Here is a 17,294-nt window from a genome sequence, read left to right as displayed (position 1 = left end):
CAGTCCACATATTCCTGACATTTTGCCGCTTTATAGTCCAGGGTCACTTGTAGTAATAAAGCAACCTCATCGTCCATCCAGACAAAATTGCTCGATGTTTTCGCCATCTTCATTGTTTGTATTCACCGCTCTGTGGAAGAATGCTTATGTGCACAGACGCGTAGTGTTTCTTTACAAAGTGACATCGCCAACTACTGGCCTGGCATGCATAATACAGCATTTTTAGTCTTTTTCGCGGATCCGTATGAACGGGGATCTTTTTGACAACGTTGTTGTCTGTACTCGAAACTTTTCAAAAATGCAAAGGAAAAACTTTTCTGTTTTTAGCTAGTTAGCTATAAGCTTGTTGTCACGGAGAGCAAAAGATGGACATTGTTTATTTACTTTCCAGCATTGCATCTCACAAACTAGGTAACAACGTAGCGTGAAATCAACACTCAACAGACACAATCCACCATTGTCTGCTGAGCTTCAAAATGATGCTCTGATGCTTTCCTTTCAATTTGCTACATTACTGACTGCATTGTCAAACTATAACTGGATAACACAGCAAACAGATGTGATAAATATGAGTGACATGGTTGTCAGGGACAGGGTTAATGTTATATTAGTTATATTGAAAAGGTCAAATTATGGGTCATTATTTATTAACTTTCCAGTATGTATTTCACAAACTAGTTAGCAACTTACCGTGAAGACACCGCTTAACTCTGCACTGTTTGCAGAACCACGTCAGTTCAGCTCTGTAAACAATGGAGTCGGAGCGTGCTCTGCTGGACAAACTACGTTATGACACCAATTCTAAATCACCCCAAGCATTGTTTTCTGCATTATATGTTCTGAAAATAAAAATCATATCTGCACATATCGGAAAACATATACGCCGATACCGATATATCTGTGAAATGCTAATATCGTCCGACTGATAAATCACTGATAAAAGCTTTGCACACCTGGATTTGGGGAATTTCTGCCATTCTTCTCTGCAGATCTTTTCAAGCTCTGTCAGGTTGGATGGGGACCGTCAGTGGACAGCCATTTGCAGGTCTCTCCAGAGATGTTCGATTAGGTTCAAGTCCGGGCTCTGGCTGGGCCACTCAAAGACGTTCACAGAGTTGTCCCTAAGCCACTCTTGCGTTGTCTTGGCTGTGTGCTTAGGGTCATTGTCCTGCTGGAATGTGAACCTTCAGCCCAGTCTGAGGTCCTGTATTTTACTGTGTTCAGCTTTCCTTCAACCCTGACCAGTCCCCCAGTCCCTGCAGCTGAAAAACACCCCCACAGCATGATGCTACCACCACCGTGCTTCACCGTTGGGATGGTATTGCGAGGGGTTGAGCGGTGGTTTCTTCCAGACATGACACTTGGAATTGAAGCCAAACAGTTCAATCTTTGTTTCATCAGACCAGAGAATCTTGTTTCTCACAATCTTTAGTCCTTTTAGGTGCTTTTTTGCAAATTCCAAGCGGGCTTTCACAGAGGAGAGGCTTCCATCTGGCCACTCTGCCATGAAGCCTAGATCGGTGGAGTGTTGCAATGATGATTGTCCTTCTGCAAGTTTCTCCTATCTCTGGAGCTCAACCAGAGTGACCATCAGGTTCTTGGTCACCTCTCTTACCAAGGCCCTTCTCCCACGATTGCTCAGTTTGGCTGGGCGGCCAGCTCTAGGAAGAGTCCTGGTTGTTCCAAACTTCTTCCATTTAAGAGGCCACTGTGCTTTTTTTTTTTTTTTTTTTTTTTTTTTTTTTTAGCCTTCCCCAGATCTGTGCCTTGACACAATCCTGTCTCTGAGCTCTGCAGGCGTTTCCTTTGACCTCATGATTTGCTCTGATATGCATTTTCAGCTGTGAGACCTTATATAGACAGGTGTGTGCCTTTCCAAATCGAGTCCAATCAGTTGAATTTGCCACAGATGGACTCCAATCAAAGTGTAGAAACATCTCAAAGATGGTCCAGAGAAATGGGATGCACCTGTGCTAAATTTCATGTGTCATTGCAAAGGGTCTGAATAATATGTCAATGTGATATTTCAGTTGTTTCTTTTTAATAAATTTGCAAAGTTATCAAAAATCTGGTTTTTGCTTTGTCATTATGGGGTATGGAGTGTAGATTGATGTGAAAATTTTTTATAATTTAAAGCATTTTAGCATAAGGCTGCAACATAATAAAATGTGAAAAAAATGAAGGGGTCTGATTAAATAATTTTTTTTGGAAACATGTGTATCGATCGTCTCCTGCACTGGCAGACAGTCCATCATGGAGCTCCAGGAGAAAGAGCTGCCAGAGCTGAGGAATAAACTCCAGAGTGTGAATCGTGACATTGAGAGACTGAAGGGAGTCATTGAGGAGCAGGAGACATTGCTGTCCACACTGATGTCTGAGGAGGACACAGCCAAGGCCTGTCTGCAGGACATCTCCCTCATGGACCGCTATCAGGTTTGAGTTGAGCTCCACTCATACAGAACACTATAGAATAATTATAGAATACAGTCAAAAACAACACATCAATAGAACACATATTACAAATACAGTTTAATATAGTGATGCATTACAGCGTATTTTTTGATGATGCTTCAATGCTTAGTGTTTACTTTTATATGCATATACAGTATCTACAATCTGTTTTTGTCCACTTGTGTGTAATCAAAATGTATCCTCCTATCTCAGCTTGATCTGAAGGACATAGACCGAAAGATCGCTCAGCATGCTGCCAGACTGCAGGGAGTTGATCTCAGCCGTACCATGCAGCAGGTCAACCAGGAGAAACAAGAGACCCAACACCGCCTGGACACCAGTATGTTGAACAGCTTATCGCTGCCTTAGTCAAATAAATAGTGTATGGCACTATAAGTAGAATATGGACCATTTTATCTGCTGTACCTGTAAATCTTCTGTTTTAAAATAAACAGAAAACCTCTTTGCATTTCCGATGTGTAATAGTGTAATAATTACCTCCATACTTGTTTTCTTCTACTTGTGTGGTATGTATTTTCATCATTGTGTGTCCATATGATGCTCCTTGTGTTTAGCCTGCAGTAAGATCGAGCTGAAGAGGAAGCTGATCCAGGATCAGCAGGAGCAGATCCAGGCCTTGAGGAGTAGTGTGAATGAGATCCGTGGAGAGAAGCTCCAAATCTCCAGCAACATGCAGAAACGTCAGCAGCTGGAGGAGCAGTGTGTGGAGTTCTCCACTGAGATCCAGACCCTCCACCGAGACATCCGGGTGAGGAATGCCCACCGTCTGGTTACCATGTGTTTTTGATTCATTTAGAAATGAGCTTTCTTCACTGTTAAACTTCTCAAAGGGATAGTTCACCCAAAATGAAAATTATTTCATTCAATCATTTACTTACCCCAAAACCCTTCCGTGGAACACTGAAGGGGATGTTAGGACATTGTTAACTTAAAAAAGCATTTGTCACACTGCATGTCCATTCAAAATTAATTAGTGAAGGCAAAAAGGTGACCAATTACAGTACCTAAAATATACGTGATTCATTCCCTTAAGCATACATACTGTATGTCTACTGCATACATTTTAACCAAAATCTTAATAAAAAATGTCCATTGACGTGTTATGCACCAAAGATGCTATGAATGCTTTGTGTTACATTCATTAATCTGAAATTGTTGGACATAAATTTAGATGTAACAGCTTATTTTGTACATGTGAACTCAATAAACAGATCATATTACTGCTTTTTAAAATTGGCCTATATTTCATTAGAAGAATAAGCAAATTCTAACTGGCATTGAAATAATATCTATTAATGTTTAAAAAAGTTGGAAACAAAGGTTTACAAACATGCAGTGACTTTGTTGCTTAATTTGTACAAAGAAAATCTACAGCTCACTGAAGTCACTAAAACTTTATAATCACATACTGTTATATCGTCACGATTTCTGTGTTTTTCAGGAAGCAAAAGAGCAGGTGTCTCCACTGGTTGCTACTCTAGAGAAACTCCAGCAGGACAGACAGGACCTGGCAGAGCGCAGGAGGCAGAAACAGGAGGAAGGGCAGGAAAAGGTGTTGGGTTCTGTGCTTTTACATTGGCGTTTTGCATTTTACTTATTTACGAAGGATAGTCCTGTCACGATTATTAAATAATCGTCTGATCGTTTTGATATTTAAAACATTATTTTTTAATGTCATTCATAAGTTTTTAAAGCCTTAAAAGGAAATCATACAGTTTATCCCAATTGTTTTATTTAATTTAAATATTTGAAATTAATTATGTAAAAATGACTTCTTAAGGTGCATGAAGCACACACCCTTACGAGACAGTTAATCGTCACAGCCCTAAAACAGACAATTAATCGTCATAATCACAATTATTTGTTTGACAATTCATCGTCGCCAAATTTCATAATCGTGACAGCCTTAACGAAGGACATAATAGTCTAATACTTTTGAAATGTTTCATTACGGTATGGTGTAGAATGGCATTATTCATGGCATCCTAGATGAAGGGTTAAATTTAACATCAACCATGACATTAGACTTCTGTACTGTGTTTTAGATAAATGCCATCAAGGAAAAGGTTAAAAACCTAACTCTCCTTGAAAGAGAGATCTCAAAGTACATTGAAGAGGGCAAAGACAGCTACAAAGAGGTACAAGAAAAACATTCCTTTTCTCTTTTCATTTTGTTTTTCTGCGTGTGATTTATGAAATCTCCACTTTTTCAGCAAAAGGAAACTGAGCTACAGGAGGTGGAAAAACAGCTACATGAGGCTGAAAAACAGCGAGAGAAGATCAATAAAGACATGGGCAACATCAGACAGGACATAGACACTCAGAAGGTGCAGAGAGATGCTTTCTTGTCATCATTTGTAATGGTTCTTCTTGTTGCAAAGATCTACACTTTGAGAAGTTCACTGGATTCCTATTAAAAATAGAGTATAGGCCTTAGAGACAGCTTGTCTTAAATCTAATCTGTATTTTTACACTTACACTTACCACACTATTGTCTTAACTGGTGGTCAACTGATTCAAGGATGGTCTGAGCATAGGGAGCACCTGGACTCTCCCTGGTGGGGCGGTCGACTTGTTGATCAGCTGTCGGAAACTAAATTTAGATATAATGTACATTTACTAAAATCTAAAGGAAGAAAAAGTTCTGACATCTACAGGCCGGCCCATTTAAACCTTAGGTTTCCATGATCATCATTGCAAGACACTTATCTTTGACTGCTGTGAAATTTATCATCGCCTGGGTCGATAAATCGGCCTGCCACTAGTCTGAAGGCACATCTGTTACTGTAACCTAATGAAAAATTTGGTTTGTCTGATTTTGCATTGCGCTATTTTTAGATATATGATTGCAGAATGTTGTCTGACAGATTCAAGAGCGCTGGCTCCAGGATAATCTGACTTTAAGGAAGCGTGTGGAGGAACTGAAGGATGTGACCAGGAAACGGGAAGTCTTGCTAAAGGAAATGGGCAACATGCAAGTCCAAGAGCTGCGCAAGTACAAGATCACTTATTACATCCACTTATATTCAGTTACTTGGGCAGTGCCCTCACTATGTTATGTCTAGGAATGGGTAAAATATATATATTTTACGATGCATTGCGATCTTCATTTGAATGATCTCGATATCGGTTCTTAAATCCCAAAATCGATCTTTTACTCTGCGACAACCCTCTACTACAATGAAAGTAAATCATTGGCATTTGCTAACAAATTTCATGCAGTGTGACTAAAAACTCTATGATTAGCCACTGGCTGATAAATGTTCAGATTTCACTCAGTGATTGAGTGGTATAGTGGGGAAGAAGTTCAGCAGCACTGTGTTGAGGGTGGTTCAACTCGTTCCATGTTTGTGTCCAAAGACCAGATCCTCGCAATCCATTGTCATTAATAATGTTACTTTTAATACTCATTCTGTTCTTTACAGTCAGTTGTTGATCAAAAACAAAAATAAACATTTATTGTAATCATGCATAGCACAGTTGAGGTAAAGCCATTCGAGTCTCTCTTGTTAACATGCACTCATTTACAGACACTCTTTACAGAACTGCCGGTTTTCTTAAAGAGACAGTACCAGTTTTAGCACATGTTCAGCAAATCACTAAATACTTTTAATAGTACAAATTATGCAATTAAACAATAAACATGTAACAAAATATATGCAATATAATATCATATTTATTGATGGAACACATGGATTTATGGCTAAAAAGTAGCTAAAATGATGAAAAACTAATAAAATATAATTAGTAAAATTTATATTTTCGTAATGTACCTAATTAGAATTGCATTCATATTTAAGGAAAATGGACTTAAATGTACCCATATGAATCGAATCAGGAAATCTGTATCAGTACCCAGCCCTAGAGATATCCATTTAGAAGATATGCATAGAATACAAAAATGAAATAGATAACTTACAAATAACAAAAAGAGGAATTAATTCTCCCTTCTTTGTTTGTCCAGAATGCCCATACATTTTTGACCCTGGATAATTTTTTTTTTTTTTTTTACATAAAATACAATTAGGATGATGGAAAAAAGAAGGAAAGTATAGCAAAATAATATATTCTTTATGCTCCCTCCTTTAAGCATTTGGCTCCACAAAACTCCAACTGATTTTATGTGATTTTACTGTGTGGCATTGACTAGAGCCAGCACCGATTTGCCTACAATCTGATCGTTTCTGTTACAGACCTCAAACATTCGTCCGTGAGAGCAAAATACAAGCAAAAATTGTGTTTCGAGGGCCCAGTCCCATTTATAAAGTCCTGATAATGTCTGACACAGTTTCAGAGGTTCAGATGACTTTCTACGCAGAGTATGCTCTTAGGTTACCATAACCCACTTATTCGACTTCTAAATGAAACTATTTTAACATCAGCAGTTCACGTAGACCTATAAGAAGTGTGAAACGCGATTCAAATGTAAGCATGTCTTTAAGAGTGCGTCTTCTTCTGTCAGTGAGCGTAGAGAATTGGAGCGAAAGTTGGAGGACCTGAAAAAGAACCGCAGTGTAGCTGTTGGCCGGCAGAAAGGCTATGAAGATGAGATCCTCCGTTTCCGAAAGGAGCTCAGTGAGGACCAGTACTGCCGGGCCGAAGATCTCTACAGAGACAAGATGATTGTCATGAGAACAACAGAGCTGGCCAATAAGGACCTGGATATCTACTATAAAGCTTTAGACCAGTAAGTAGGTCTTTATTAAGGGTTTTCTGCAGGGTAGTTTCAGGATAGCACTTATCAGAGGTTTGCGTTTGATGTGGTTCAGCAGACAATCTGACGTAACAAACAGCAAAACACTTTTATCCTTGACTCATGGAAATCTGACACAGCCGCCTTACACTAATGGAGCGGCTGAATCATCACTAGCTGGTGAGCTTGCCCTCAAGACCTCACAGGGACTCCCGAAAGCAGTTATCTTGATGTGTGGGTGGGCGATATAAGTTAAAAGAAATTGGATCATGATCATTTTGAAATTTCAGTGAAAAGTGATTTTCTCTCAAAAACTGGTCCTTTTGGCTTCCTTCATGAAACACTAGCAGAATGAATTCATTAATAAAACTACCTGCTCTTGCTCAAAAATATCTGCTCATATAAACTTATTGATTTTATCAAGTTAAAAATAGTTCAGTAAATGCACAGATATGCTGCATAAATGCTCATACAGAAATGGACTGTTAATCCAGATGTTAGATACTGTAATAATTCCCTAATTAATTTGCTAAACTTTCTACTTGTTTATCATTTCAACCATTTTAGACCCCTGATATTGTGTATTACTAAGATTTATTGTGTTATTTTTACATTTTAACTTATTTATAGGCACAGTGAGAGATATGACATTGATAGGGGAGAAGGCAAGACATGACGTCAAACAATCTCAGGACATGGGCACCACGGCTCAATATGTTTGAACACTAACTGCCCATGACTTTTATGTCCCAGACTGAATGAGTGCAATGACGTGCCTTATCTTTAGTGTTATCTGCTTATCGCAGCTTTTGTTTGCAATAGTCTCTCTTCTGCACATATTCACATCTCATCAATATTGATTATGCAGTCAGCATTAATATTAATGATGACAGTTGAAGTTATGTTGCTCATTTCCTGTGTGGGATATACAAAGGAAGTCCCAGGTCATGGTGTTGGTGTAGATCGGTATCATCCAGAGCCTTCACAAAAGTTACATCAGCAGGCCTTTGGGTGTCTAAATCGCTCTGCCGTCGTGCCTCATAACATCTTTACATCTGAAATGCAGAGGCATTATACTGGTTTTTCACCGGCTATGCCATTAATCACCTTTTATGTTTCACATGATTTTGAGGTGTGAAGGTAAATCAAGATTTGTCAGTGTTTTTTAACCTATTAAATATTAGGGGTGAAATTCAGCAGGGACCTGGTGATACTATATTATGATTATTATGCAATCATATCATATCTCATTCATCTTCAATGGACTTAGGTGCTTTGCTCAAAAAGTTTGGAACTTCCTGCTTTACTTCAATGTAGAGCTATAGAAGTGCCCCCAAATAAAGAAAACATGAAAATAATGATATGAGGGAATAGTGTACCTTGGTTCCAGCATATCATTACACGGAAACCCTTGCAGTCTAACTGTATGGAGAATCTTATGGACATCATGAAACATGATAAACTTATATTCTTCTTAGCATGTTCTGAGTTCGCATGTTGCTTGTATCTTTTTTTTTTTTTTTTTTTTTTTTCAAAAAAAATAAATCAGTGAGAGAAATGTAAGATTCTTGGTATTAGAATATTGTTTTATGTTTGTTATTTTTATATTTTTACACTCACCGACCACTTTTATTCATGCGATTATCTAATCAGGCAATCGTGAGGCAGCATTGTCATTAGGGCTGAAAAGATTCATCGTCGTTATTGACAACGACAATTTTCGTTGTCAAATAGTCGTTTGATCTCATTTAACGTAACATGAGATCACATTAAACTCTAATGATGATGCACGAGGGCAGCACTGCAGTTCGCGCCTGACTGAGGAGAGGAAGAATTAAACAGCTCACAGTCCAGACACACTCCAAACCTTCCAAACAGCTTCAGATGATGTAGATCACAAAGTATGAGGGAATTATACAAAAATACCAAATAAGTAAATACAGAAGCACTCTCGTTGTGAAGCTGGAGCTCTCCTGAAGGAAGACTTGCGTGTCGAGCGTCTTTAAAGGAAACACCCCGGCGTTACATCTATAATGCAGTTATATTTAATGCGTTATAGCTTTATTAAAGTTCAAATAATACGGAAGCAGATTATGTAAATAACTACAAACTCCGAAACTGGCATTCTCTGTGTGGTCAGTACCTCTTCTATGAGTTGCGCGAATGTCCCGATCTAAGGTGGAGAGATTGAAACTGCACCCTGCTGAGGCACACTCTGTTGTGGGGACGCTCGTCCCTCGAGTGCGCGTGCTTAAAGCAGCTAGATTATAACGTGATGGCTCGCGACTTATTGAATCATAATATATGTCACTCTGCATTTCTTATTGTGAAGAAAATTGCCAATACGCAGCTTTATTAATAAGAGAGAGTTTGTTTTTTTGTGAGTTAAAGATGGATTAAAGTGAGCAGAAAGGTGAGAAAGGGACGTCTTCACCCCATTATACACTGCAACAAAATACATTTTTGATTTGTTTTTGTTTTGGCTTGTAAATATCTAAAACTCCTTTAAAACTACGTACATTTACTTTAGCAGCTATACTGCAGAAGAAAAAATTGTTATCTGAGAATGTTGAATATAATATTAAAAATACTAATATTTTCAAATATCTAAAAATCCTTTAAAAAAAGATGCATTCAACTGAGAAGCAGCATACAAGATATTTAGACTTGCTTTTAGAGAATAGATCTTGAATATAAGTATATTTTGTCTTTACTGCACTCGCAGAAGTATAACCAAGTGAAAAAAATACACTTATATACAAAATACACTTATATTTAAGAGACATTCTCTTAAAGCAAGTCTAAATATCTTATATGTTCCTTCTCAAGTAAATGAATCTTTTAAGGATTTTTAGACAAAAAACAAGACAAAAACACTTGATAACAATAGGACTTTTTTGCATTGAATTTTTTACTGAACTTTCTGAATTTTTTTACTTTAATGTTTTTTTGTTTTTGCTTTAATTCAGTGAATGTCACTTAGAGGTATTTTTAAAAGATTACTTTGTCGTCTTTATTGTTAGTAAGCACCTTTAATACAACCTTTTAAACTGGGGCACAAGCTGAATAATCAGTTAAGAGCTAATGATTAATCATTGCAATAATCGTAGAATAATCTTTCTAATAATCATTAGATTAATCGATTATCAAAATAATTGTTAGTTGCAGCCCTAATTGTAATGCAAAAAATCATGTTGATACGGGTCAGGAGCTTCAGTTAATGTTCACATCAACCATCAGAATGGGGAAAAAATGTGATCTCAATGAGACTGTTGTGCGTAAAAATCCCAGGAGATCAGTAGTTATAGAAATAATCAAACCAGCCCATCTGGCACCAACAGTCATGCCAGAAAATTCTCAGACATACTGAGATAAGCATGATGAAATTGCTGCTGCTTCACAATTAGACAAAACACATCACACGCTACATCAAACATATCAAACAATCCCCATGTAACAGATTTAGACAGGTGGAGGTGGGTTTAAGAGAAAAAACTTTCGCAACGTGCTGCAGTGAATCCGGCTTTTCTGCAAAACTAAGCAATTTAAATGTTAGACGCAAGTTGATTGGCTACCCGATTACATGTCAAAAGACCAATCAGCTTACACCATGCGAGCTGATTAGCTTAACATGTCACATGCTAGTGAGCCAACTGGCTAACAGATAACAAGCTCAAACAACCTTTCAGCTTGCGCCACATTGAGATGCATGGCTAAACTTTGGTCATTTGTTTGGTCTTTTAGAAGAAATGACACAGTAAATGTAGTAATCTATCTTTTAATGACTCATTACTGCTTGATTCTTATCTCAGGAGATAACTGTAAAGGAATAGTTGACTTTAACATAACATTTCTGTCATCATTTTCTGTCATCGTCGTTCTAAACTCATAAGACTTTCAAACACTAAAGGGAGTAAACTTGCAGAATGTCCGAGCTGCTGTTTTCCTTATTATTAAAGTGTTGCTAATGACGTCCTACCTGTGTCTGTTCTGCTGCCTTCGAAGAAGAGATGCAATAGTGCTGAAGTTACCTCAAGATTTATTAAACAACTCCTATTTTAAATGTGCAATATTATTTAATCTAGCTGCCAAAAGGCTATATCAATCAGGTATGCGCATGGTTTTTATAGGGATATTGTTTGGTTCGTTGGTCTGTTGGGTCAGATTGCATTCTCAACATTCCCACTCGTTTGCAGTCGTAGTGAGATTTCCTTGTCTGGGTGGTCTTGGACTGATTGTTGTGGCATTGATCTGAGTGCGATTGCCATGTTAATGTATGCCTAAACTAACCAAACTAAGGGAGAAAGCGCACCAGGTTTCTGAAACAAATGCTCCAGAAAGCGAGCCAGGTGTGAAAGCGCTTTACATTTTGGTCTGTTCCTCACACAAAGCTAAAAAAATATATTTTTTCATTCCACGAAAGATAAAAATCATAGGGGTTTAAATCGATATAAGGTTGAGGTAAATAATTACAGAAATTTCATATTTGGGTGAACTATTATTTCAGTGTAGTTTCTGAATTTATCTATCTTTTCCAAAGCTGTATAAACAGATAGTGCTTTGAGAAAGTTGTCTCCTAATTTTAATAAATTAAATAATTTTCCTTTATTTGACTTTGTTTGTAGGGCTGGTGTTAACTGGGCTGTGTTTAGTTTGCACCAACAATAGCTATTTTTTTGTGCAAAATTGTGCAACAATAGTTACAAACAGCAAAATATTCTTTCAAGGCATATTTTCGGGCAAAAATTTATTTGCCTTTTTTTTTTTTATTAGGGCAGTTAAAAGTGACTGTTGAGGAGAGTGGGAGAATGGAACTGGTAAACTCATGTGCACTTTAAACATTGTGTGTGTCCACTGAGCAGCAGATTAACTTGTCAATCTTACAGCCCTTTTATGTATGCTTGCAACACCTTTCGACCAAATGGGAAAGGTTATTGGCAGATGTTGAAAAAAATGGCTGTTGAAAAAACCCACAACGGTACCAGTATATACTCTATATCCAAATTTGTCTGCTGTAGTCCTAGCCTACGTGCCAAACTGTTTTCCTTCACCTCTGCAATTGATTTCAGGTTTAGAGATTATCAACTGAGTTTAATGTGATTTTGATCACTTATGTTCTGGTGGTTCAAACTGCTTTCCAAATGATACCATACACATTCAGCTGTTCATAGTGCCATGTAGGCCTTTGACTACAGCAGTTTTCAGCTGATGAATTATTGAGCCAAGCACCAAACCAGTTTATCTGGGCAGTTCTTCTCAGCATGATACAATCACTGATTTCTGTGCAGAGAAGCGGAGGAAGTCTGGCAATCTGATAGGATGCACCATGCTTAGATGCAAGATTTCCTCTAATATAAATTAGAGAGTGTGCAAAATTAGCAGTATTTTGCACAGTAAGTATGGTGATATTTTGTCAAATGCTTGATAGTCTTTTGCTGCTAGTTTCTGCTTGTCAGGTAAATATTATTTAAATAGATTGCATGGCATTTCAGTATTGTTTCTTGAAAATAAATCATAACAATGTTTATTTTTCCCATTGTTACATATGCTTGTTGTGCCTCTGTATTACCTTTAAATATTTTTCGAATGCATAAATATGAAGATCTATTACTCATACAAATAAAAACATTGGCGTCCGATGAGTAGGAATGGACTGGAAAATGTTAGAGGATTCAGCATTATAATAGCATGACAATATTATTGCTAACATGTTTTCTAGACATGTATGTTCATATGTTCAGCTTTACATTACTGTAAATATGTATATGAATACCCCTAATGCTAGTATTTTCTATTTCAGAACAATTATGAAGTTTCATAGCATGAAGATGGAGGAGATAAATAAAATCATCAGAGATTTGTGGCGGAGCACATACAGAGGACAAGGTTTGTGACCAACACATTGATGACATACAGTATATATTCTATAATGTACCCAACCCAAGCATGTTCTTAGTATTGACATTGTTTGTATGGTCCTATTCAAGTCATGTGCGAATGTTTATTGATTGATTGTCCGAGAATTAGGCTTAGATTATACATAGTATCTTCTCAGTAGAGTCAGGGTTCCCACAGTTATGGAAAACTTGTAAATATCAGGGAATTTTAAAATGTTCCTGGCCTGGAAGTCATGGGAATATCTAAAGTGAATTGTCATTTATGTAGCATTCATCTGCTCAAAAATGTTTCATCGGCAAAACTTTGCTCTTGTGTAGAGTACAACTTGCTTGCAAGACATAGTGATGTCTCATTTGTGAGTAAGTCGTAATTTTCAATGAATTAGGTGAACAGGGTTACAGATCGGTCTGAATGATTCTTTACCGTGTCAGTCTGAGTCTGAATGATTTTTAAAAGTCTTAAAGAGATACATACAGTAGCTCCCCCAAAAATGACAATTCTCTCACCATTTACTCAGCTTCATACCACCTCAAACTGAAATGATATTGTGAATGGTGTATGAGTTGTTTTTGGCCGTACAATGTAAGTCAAAGGGGTCCAAAACTTTCAGGCTCCAAAAGGATATAAAGACAGCATAAAGGTAATCCATAAGACTCCAGTGCACTAACAAAAATTAACTTTCACTATCGCCAGTTTTAATCAATTCTCCCATGTTCATATTACTCAAACAATTAATGTAACCAAGGGAACTTAAATGTACTGAGTAGATACTAAAAAAGTGTCTTGTCAGCTTTACTTATACCATTATACCATTGGGGCACTTGTTAATGTTTAATGTTTTGTTATGTTGAGATTTAGATGTATTTCTGTAATGTTGTATTTTTGGGGGTTACAGTCATGTTGAAGAATGGAGTTTGCGCCAAGGTTGAGGACCAATATTTTTTGAATATTCTACTTATTGCTTTACCCATTGAGCTAACCACAGCATATTGGCCAAGTTGCACTCAGTATTGCTTCCCACCTGCATGTTTTAGCATGCTTGCATTTTTGTCACTAGCTAGCATATAACTAAAAGGGTTTCGTTTGAGTTATTTTGACATGAAACATTTTGTTTACTTGATTCAGTTAGGTTCCCTCTACTTGGAGTATTGAAGTTGTCATCACATGGTTATTTTAATTTAAAGAAAACTCATTTCAAACAAGTGGAACCACATGTTTGAATCAAGATCAGCCAAAAAGTTCTTTTTTGAGTGTGGTTTAATCCATGTCTTCCAAAGCGATACGAACGGCATGAGTGAGAAACAGACCAAAATTTAAGTTCTTATTCACACTTTAACAAGTAATCACAAACAACTGAAAAGGTCCTGGAAATGTCAAGGGTCAAAACGTGTTGGAACCTTGTTAAGTGTGTTTCCTGATGTCTATGAGCTCTCTCAGACATAGAGTATGTGGAGATCCGCTCTGATGTGGATGAGAACGCCTCTGCCGGTGTGAAAAGAAGGACATACAACTATAGAGTGGTAATGGTGAAGGGAGACACGGCCTTGGACATGCGAGGACGGTGCAGTGCTGGACAAAAGGTCAAACAGCATTTACCCTGTTGATATAATAGGTGGCTTATGATTTTACAAATATTTAATTATTTATCCACAAGCGCAGTTGTCTACTCCAGATACAGTGGGAATCACAGGTTAAATGTAAACCAGGAAGTGATTTGGGCTGTGGCATGACTGTTGTTGCCAGATGGGCTGGTTTGAGTATTTCTGTAACTACTGATCTCCTGGGATTTTCACGCACAACAGTCTCACTGAGATCACATTTTTTCCCCATTGTGATGGTTCATGTGAACATTAACTGAAGCTCCAGACCTGTATCTGCATGATTTTATGCATTGCACTGCTGCCACACGATTGGCTGATTAGATAAATCGCATGAATAAGTAGGTGTACGAAATAAAGTGGTCACTGAGTGTAGGTATTATGTAATGTTTGAATCTGTGGCTTTTCTGCACGTGTGTCTTTAGGTGCTTGCCTCCCTCATAATACGACTGGCTTTGGCTGAAACGTTCTGTCTGAACTGTGGAATTCTGGCGCTGGATGAGCCCACCACCAACCTAGACAGAGAGAACATTGAGTCTTTGGCACACGCCCTGGTGGAGTGAGTCTTCATTAAAATGATAATTCAGCCCAAAATAAAAATTCTGCCATTTACTCACACTCATGTTGTTCCAAACCTGTATGAGCTTCTTTCTTCTGTGAAACACAAAAGGTGATGTTAGGCAGAATGTTGGTCTCTGTCTCTACAATTTCCCATACACCTGACTCTAAAAGATCTGCCGCTGGTTTCTTTGCAGGATAATCAAGAGTCGCTCTCGCCAGCGCAACTTCCAGCTGCTTGTAATCACCCATGACGAGGACTTTGTGGAGCTCCTGGGACGATCCAACTATGTGGAGCATTTCTACCGGATCCGGAAAAACCAGGACCAGTGCTCAGAGATCATAAAATGCAACATCTCCTCTCTCAACTCCTACCTGCACTGAAGCATCATTTCATGCAAACAGCAGTCTTTGCCTTCGAGTTAGACCAGAGAAGGTTCAATACAAGTTAAGATCAGTCAACAGCATTTGTGGTATAACATTGATTACTACAAAAATAATTATGACTCAACCATCGTTTGCTTAAAAAAAACAAAAGTCGCAGTTACAGTAATGCACTTACAATGGAAGTGAATGTGGCCAGTCTATAAACGTAAAAATATACAAAAAAGTATAGCCACAAGAAGTGAGCATTATATGTGTTAACATGATTTTAGTGTGATAAAATCACTTAGTAACCTTATCTGTGCAAAGTTATATCTTATATTACATCTTTGTTGTCATGACGACATAACTCCTGTAAACCCTGCAATCTGGTAAAAACCTTAACGCTGGTAAATCCCTAATTTGATCACACTAAAGTCATGTCAACATGTATTATGTTTACTCATGGTGGCTATACTTTTGAGTGTACCGAGTGTATTTTAATGTTTATGGACAGGCCCCATTCACTTCCATTGTAAGTGCCTCACTGTAACTGTTATTTTTGACTTTCATAATTAAATAAAGGGGCTACTTAAAATTATTGCAATATTATTGATATTCATTTATACTATTAATCAATATTATGCCACAAATGCTGTCGACTGAGCTTAACTTGAAAAAAATTCCTTTAAAGCTCCATTTTTGTGCAGTTTTTGACCATTGTATACAAGTAGCGAACATTTGCACAAATATGGTTTTTCAAACAATTTACACTAATTCGTTCTGCTTGCGTTCCATGAATGAGGCCTAATGTGAGTAACTTGCTGCAAGCTCATTTGTGTATGTTGCCGTTCCTGCTGTACTGTTTGTACCCACTCTGTTGCATTTTCTGAAATGTTATTAAAAAAAAACAACTTGTTCTTGCCATGCCTTTTCTGAAACCATCTCTTTTCTATTTATGAAAAGGGGATTAATTCATTAACAGAACATTTTTGATTCATACAGCTCACCAAGGTGTGTCATTATTATTGTGGTCTTAAACACATTTTTCCATATTATAAAATTGTTTTCTACTGGTATTAATCATCTGACTTCAGATGTAGTCATCTGTTTAAGCATCAATACAACTGTAGGCGCTTTCGCATTTTAGATGGTTTGATAATACGAGCACATACAGATTCGCAAAAGCAATCAGTGTTCATTCCAGTTTGCAATAAGGAAACTTATTTGCACAACCAAACATGGTCAAGATGTGGCCTGCAGTACCCCAGCTATTCAAATCATTAGTAAAATAATCTCTCTCAGCAGTTTATCAGTTCGGTCTCGATTCCTTTCTTCGAAGAAATCTTTAAAATATTACAGATGAGAGCCAGAAGTTCAACCACATCTCAATCAGGATATCTACTGAGCGCGCACTGATCAGCCAATGATCATCTCTTAGTTGCTTACACTGCGAAAAGGAAGTTTCAAAGGCCAGAACGTAGCACCTCTTGCTCTCTGAGAGTGTATATATACGCAGCCTACAGCAGAAGTGAAATCAGTTGCCTCTGGCATTCAAACAGCTAAAGTCCTGAGAAACTCTCATGGTTTGGCTTGAAGTAGATTGACAAAATGATGACCACTGCTCTACTGTTGGCCTGTGCATCTTTGTGCGTCTTTACTGCTTCCTTTGAAAAATCTGAGAAGTTTTCATGGAAAGATCTTTATGATGA

General features: G+C 37.6%; 1 protein-coding gene across 3 annotated transcripts in view; it reads left to right on the top strand.

The window, feature by feature from the left end:
* rad50 (RAD50 homolog, double strand break repair protein) overlaps nt 1–16,509 on the top strand; it is a 42,410-nt gene extending 25,901 nt beyond the window's left edge. For 2 of the 3 annotated variants that reach the window (XM_051680127.1, XM_051680128.1), the window contains exons 15-26: nt 2,244–2,433; nt 2,665–2,791; nt 3,027–3,220; nt 3,914–4,024; nt 4,518–4,610; nt 4,686–4,799; nt 5,340–5,467; nt 6,935–7,159; nt 12,966–13,051; nt 14,501–14,643; nt 15,087–15,220; nt 15,417–16,509. In XM_051680127.1, coding sequence (XP_051536087.1) covers nt 2,244–2,433; nt 2,665–2,791; nt 3,027–3,220; nt 3,914–4,024; nt 4,518–4,610; nt 4,686–4,799; nt 5,340–5,467; nt 6,935–7,159; nt 12,966–13,051; nt 14,501–14,643; nt 15,087–15,220; nt 15,417–15,603 — 1,732 coding nt within the window. In that variant the 3' untranslated portion in view covers nt 15,604–16,509. The remainder of the gene's footprint in view (nt 1–2,243; nt 2,434–2,664; nt 2,792–3,026; nt 3,221–3,913; nt 4,025–4,517; nt 4,611–4,685; nt 4,800–5,339; nt 5,468–6,934; nt 7,160–12,965; nt 13,052–14,500; nt 14,644–15,086; nt 15,221–15,416) is intronic. The other variant, XR_007895444.1, reaches the window with a different exon arrangement.
* The last annotated feature ends 785 nt before the right edge of the window (nt 16,510–17,294 follow it).

This window comes from Myxocyprinus asiaticus, chromosome 40 (genome assembly GCF_019703515.2).
Source record: "Myxocyprinus asiaticus isolate MX2 ecotype Aquarium Trade chromosome 40, UBuf_Myxa_2, whole genome shotgun sequence".
NCBI lineage: Eukaryota > Metazoa > Chordata > Actinopteri > Cypriniformes > Catostomidae > Myxocyprinus > Myxocyprinus asiaticus.
Note: the sequence above shows the minus strand (reverse complement) of the source record. Positions and strands in the feature narration are given on the sequence as shown.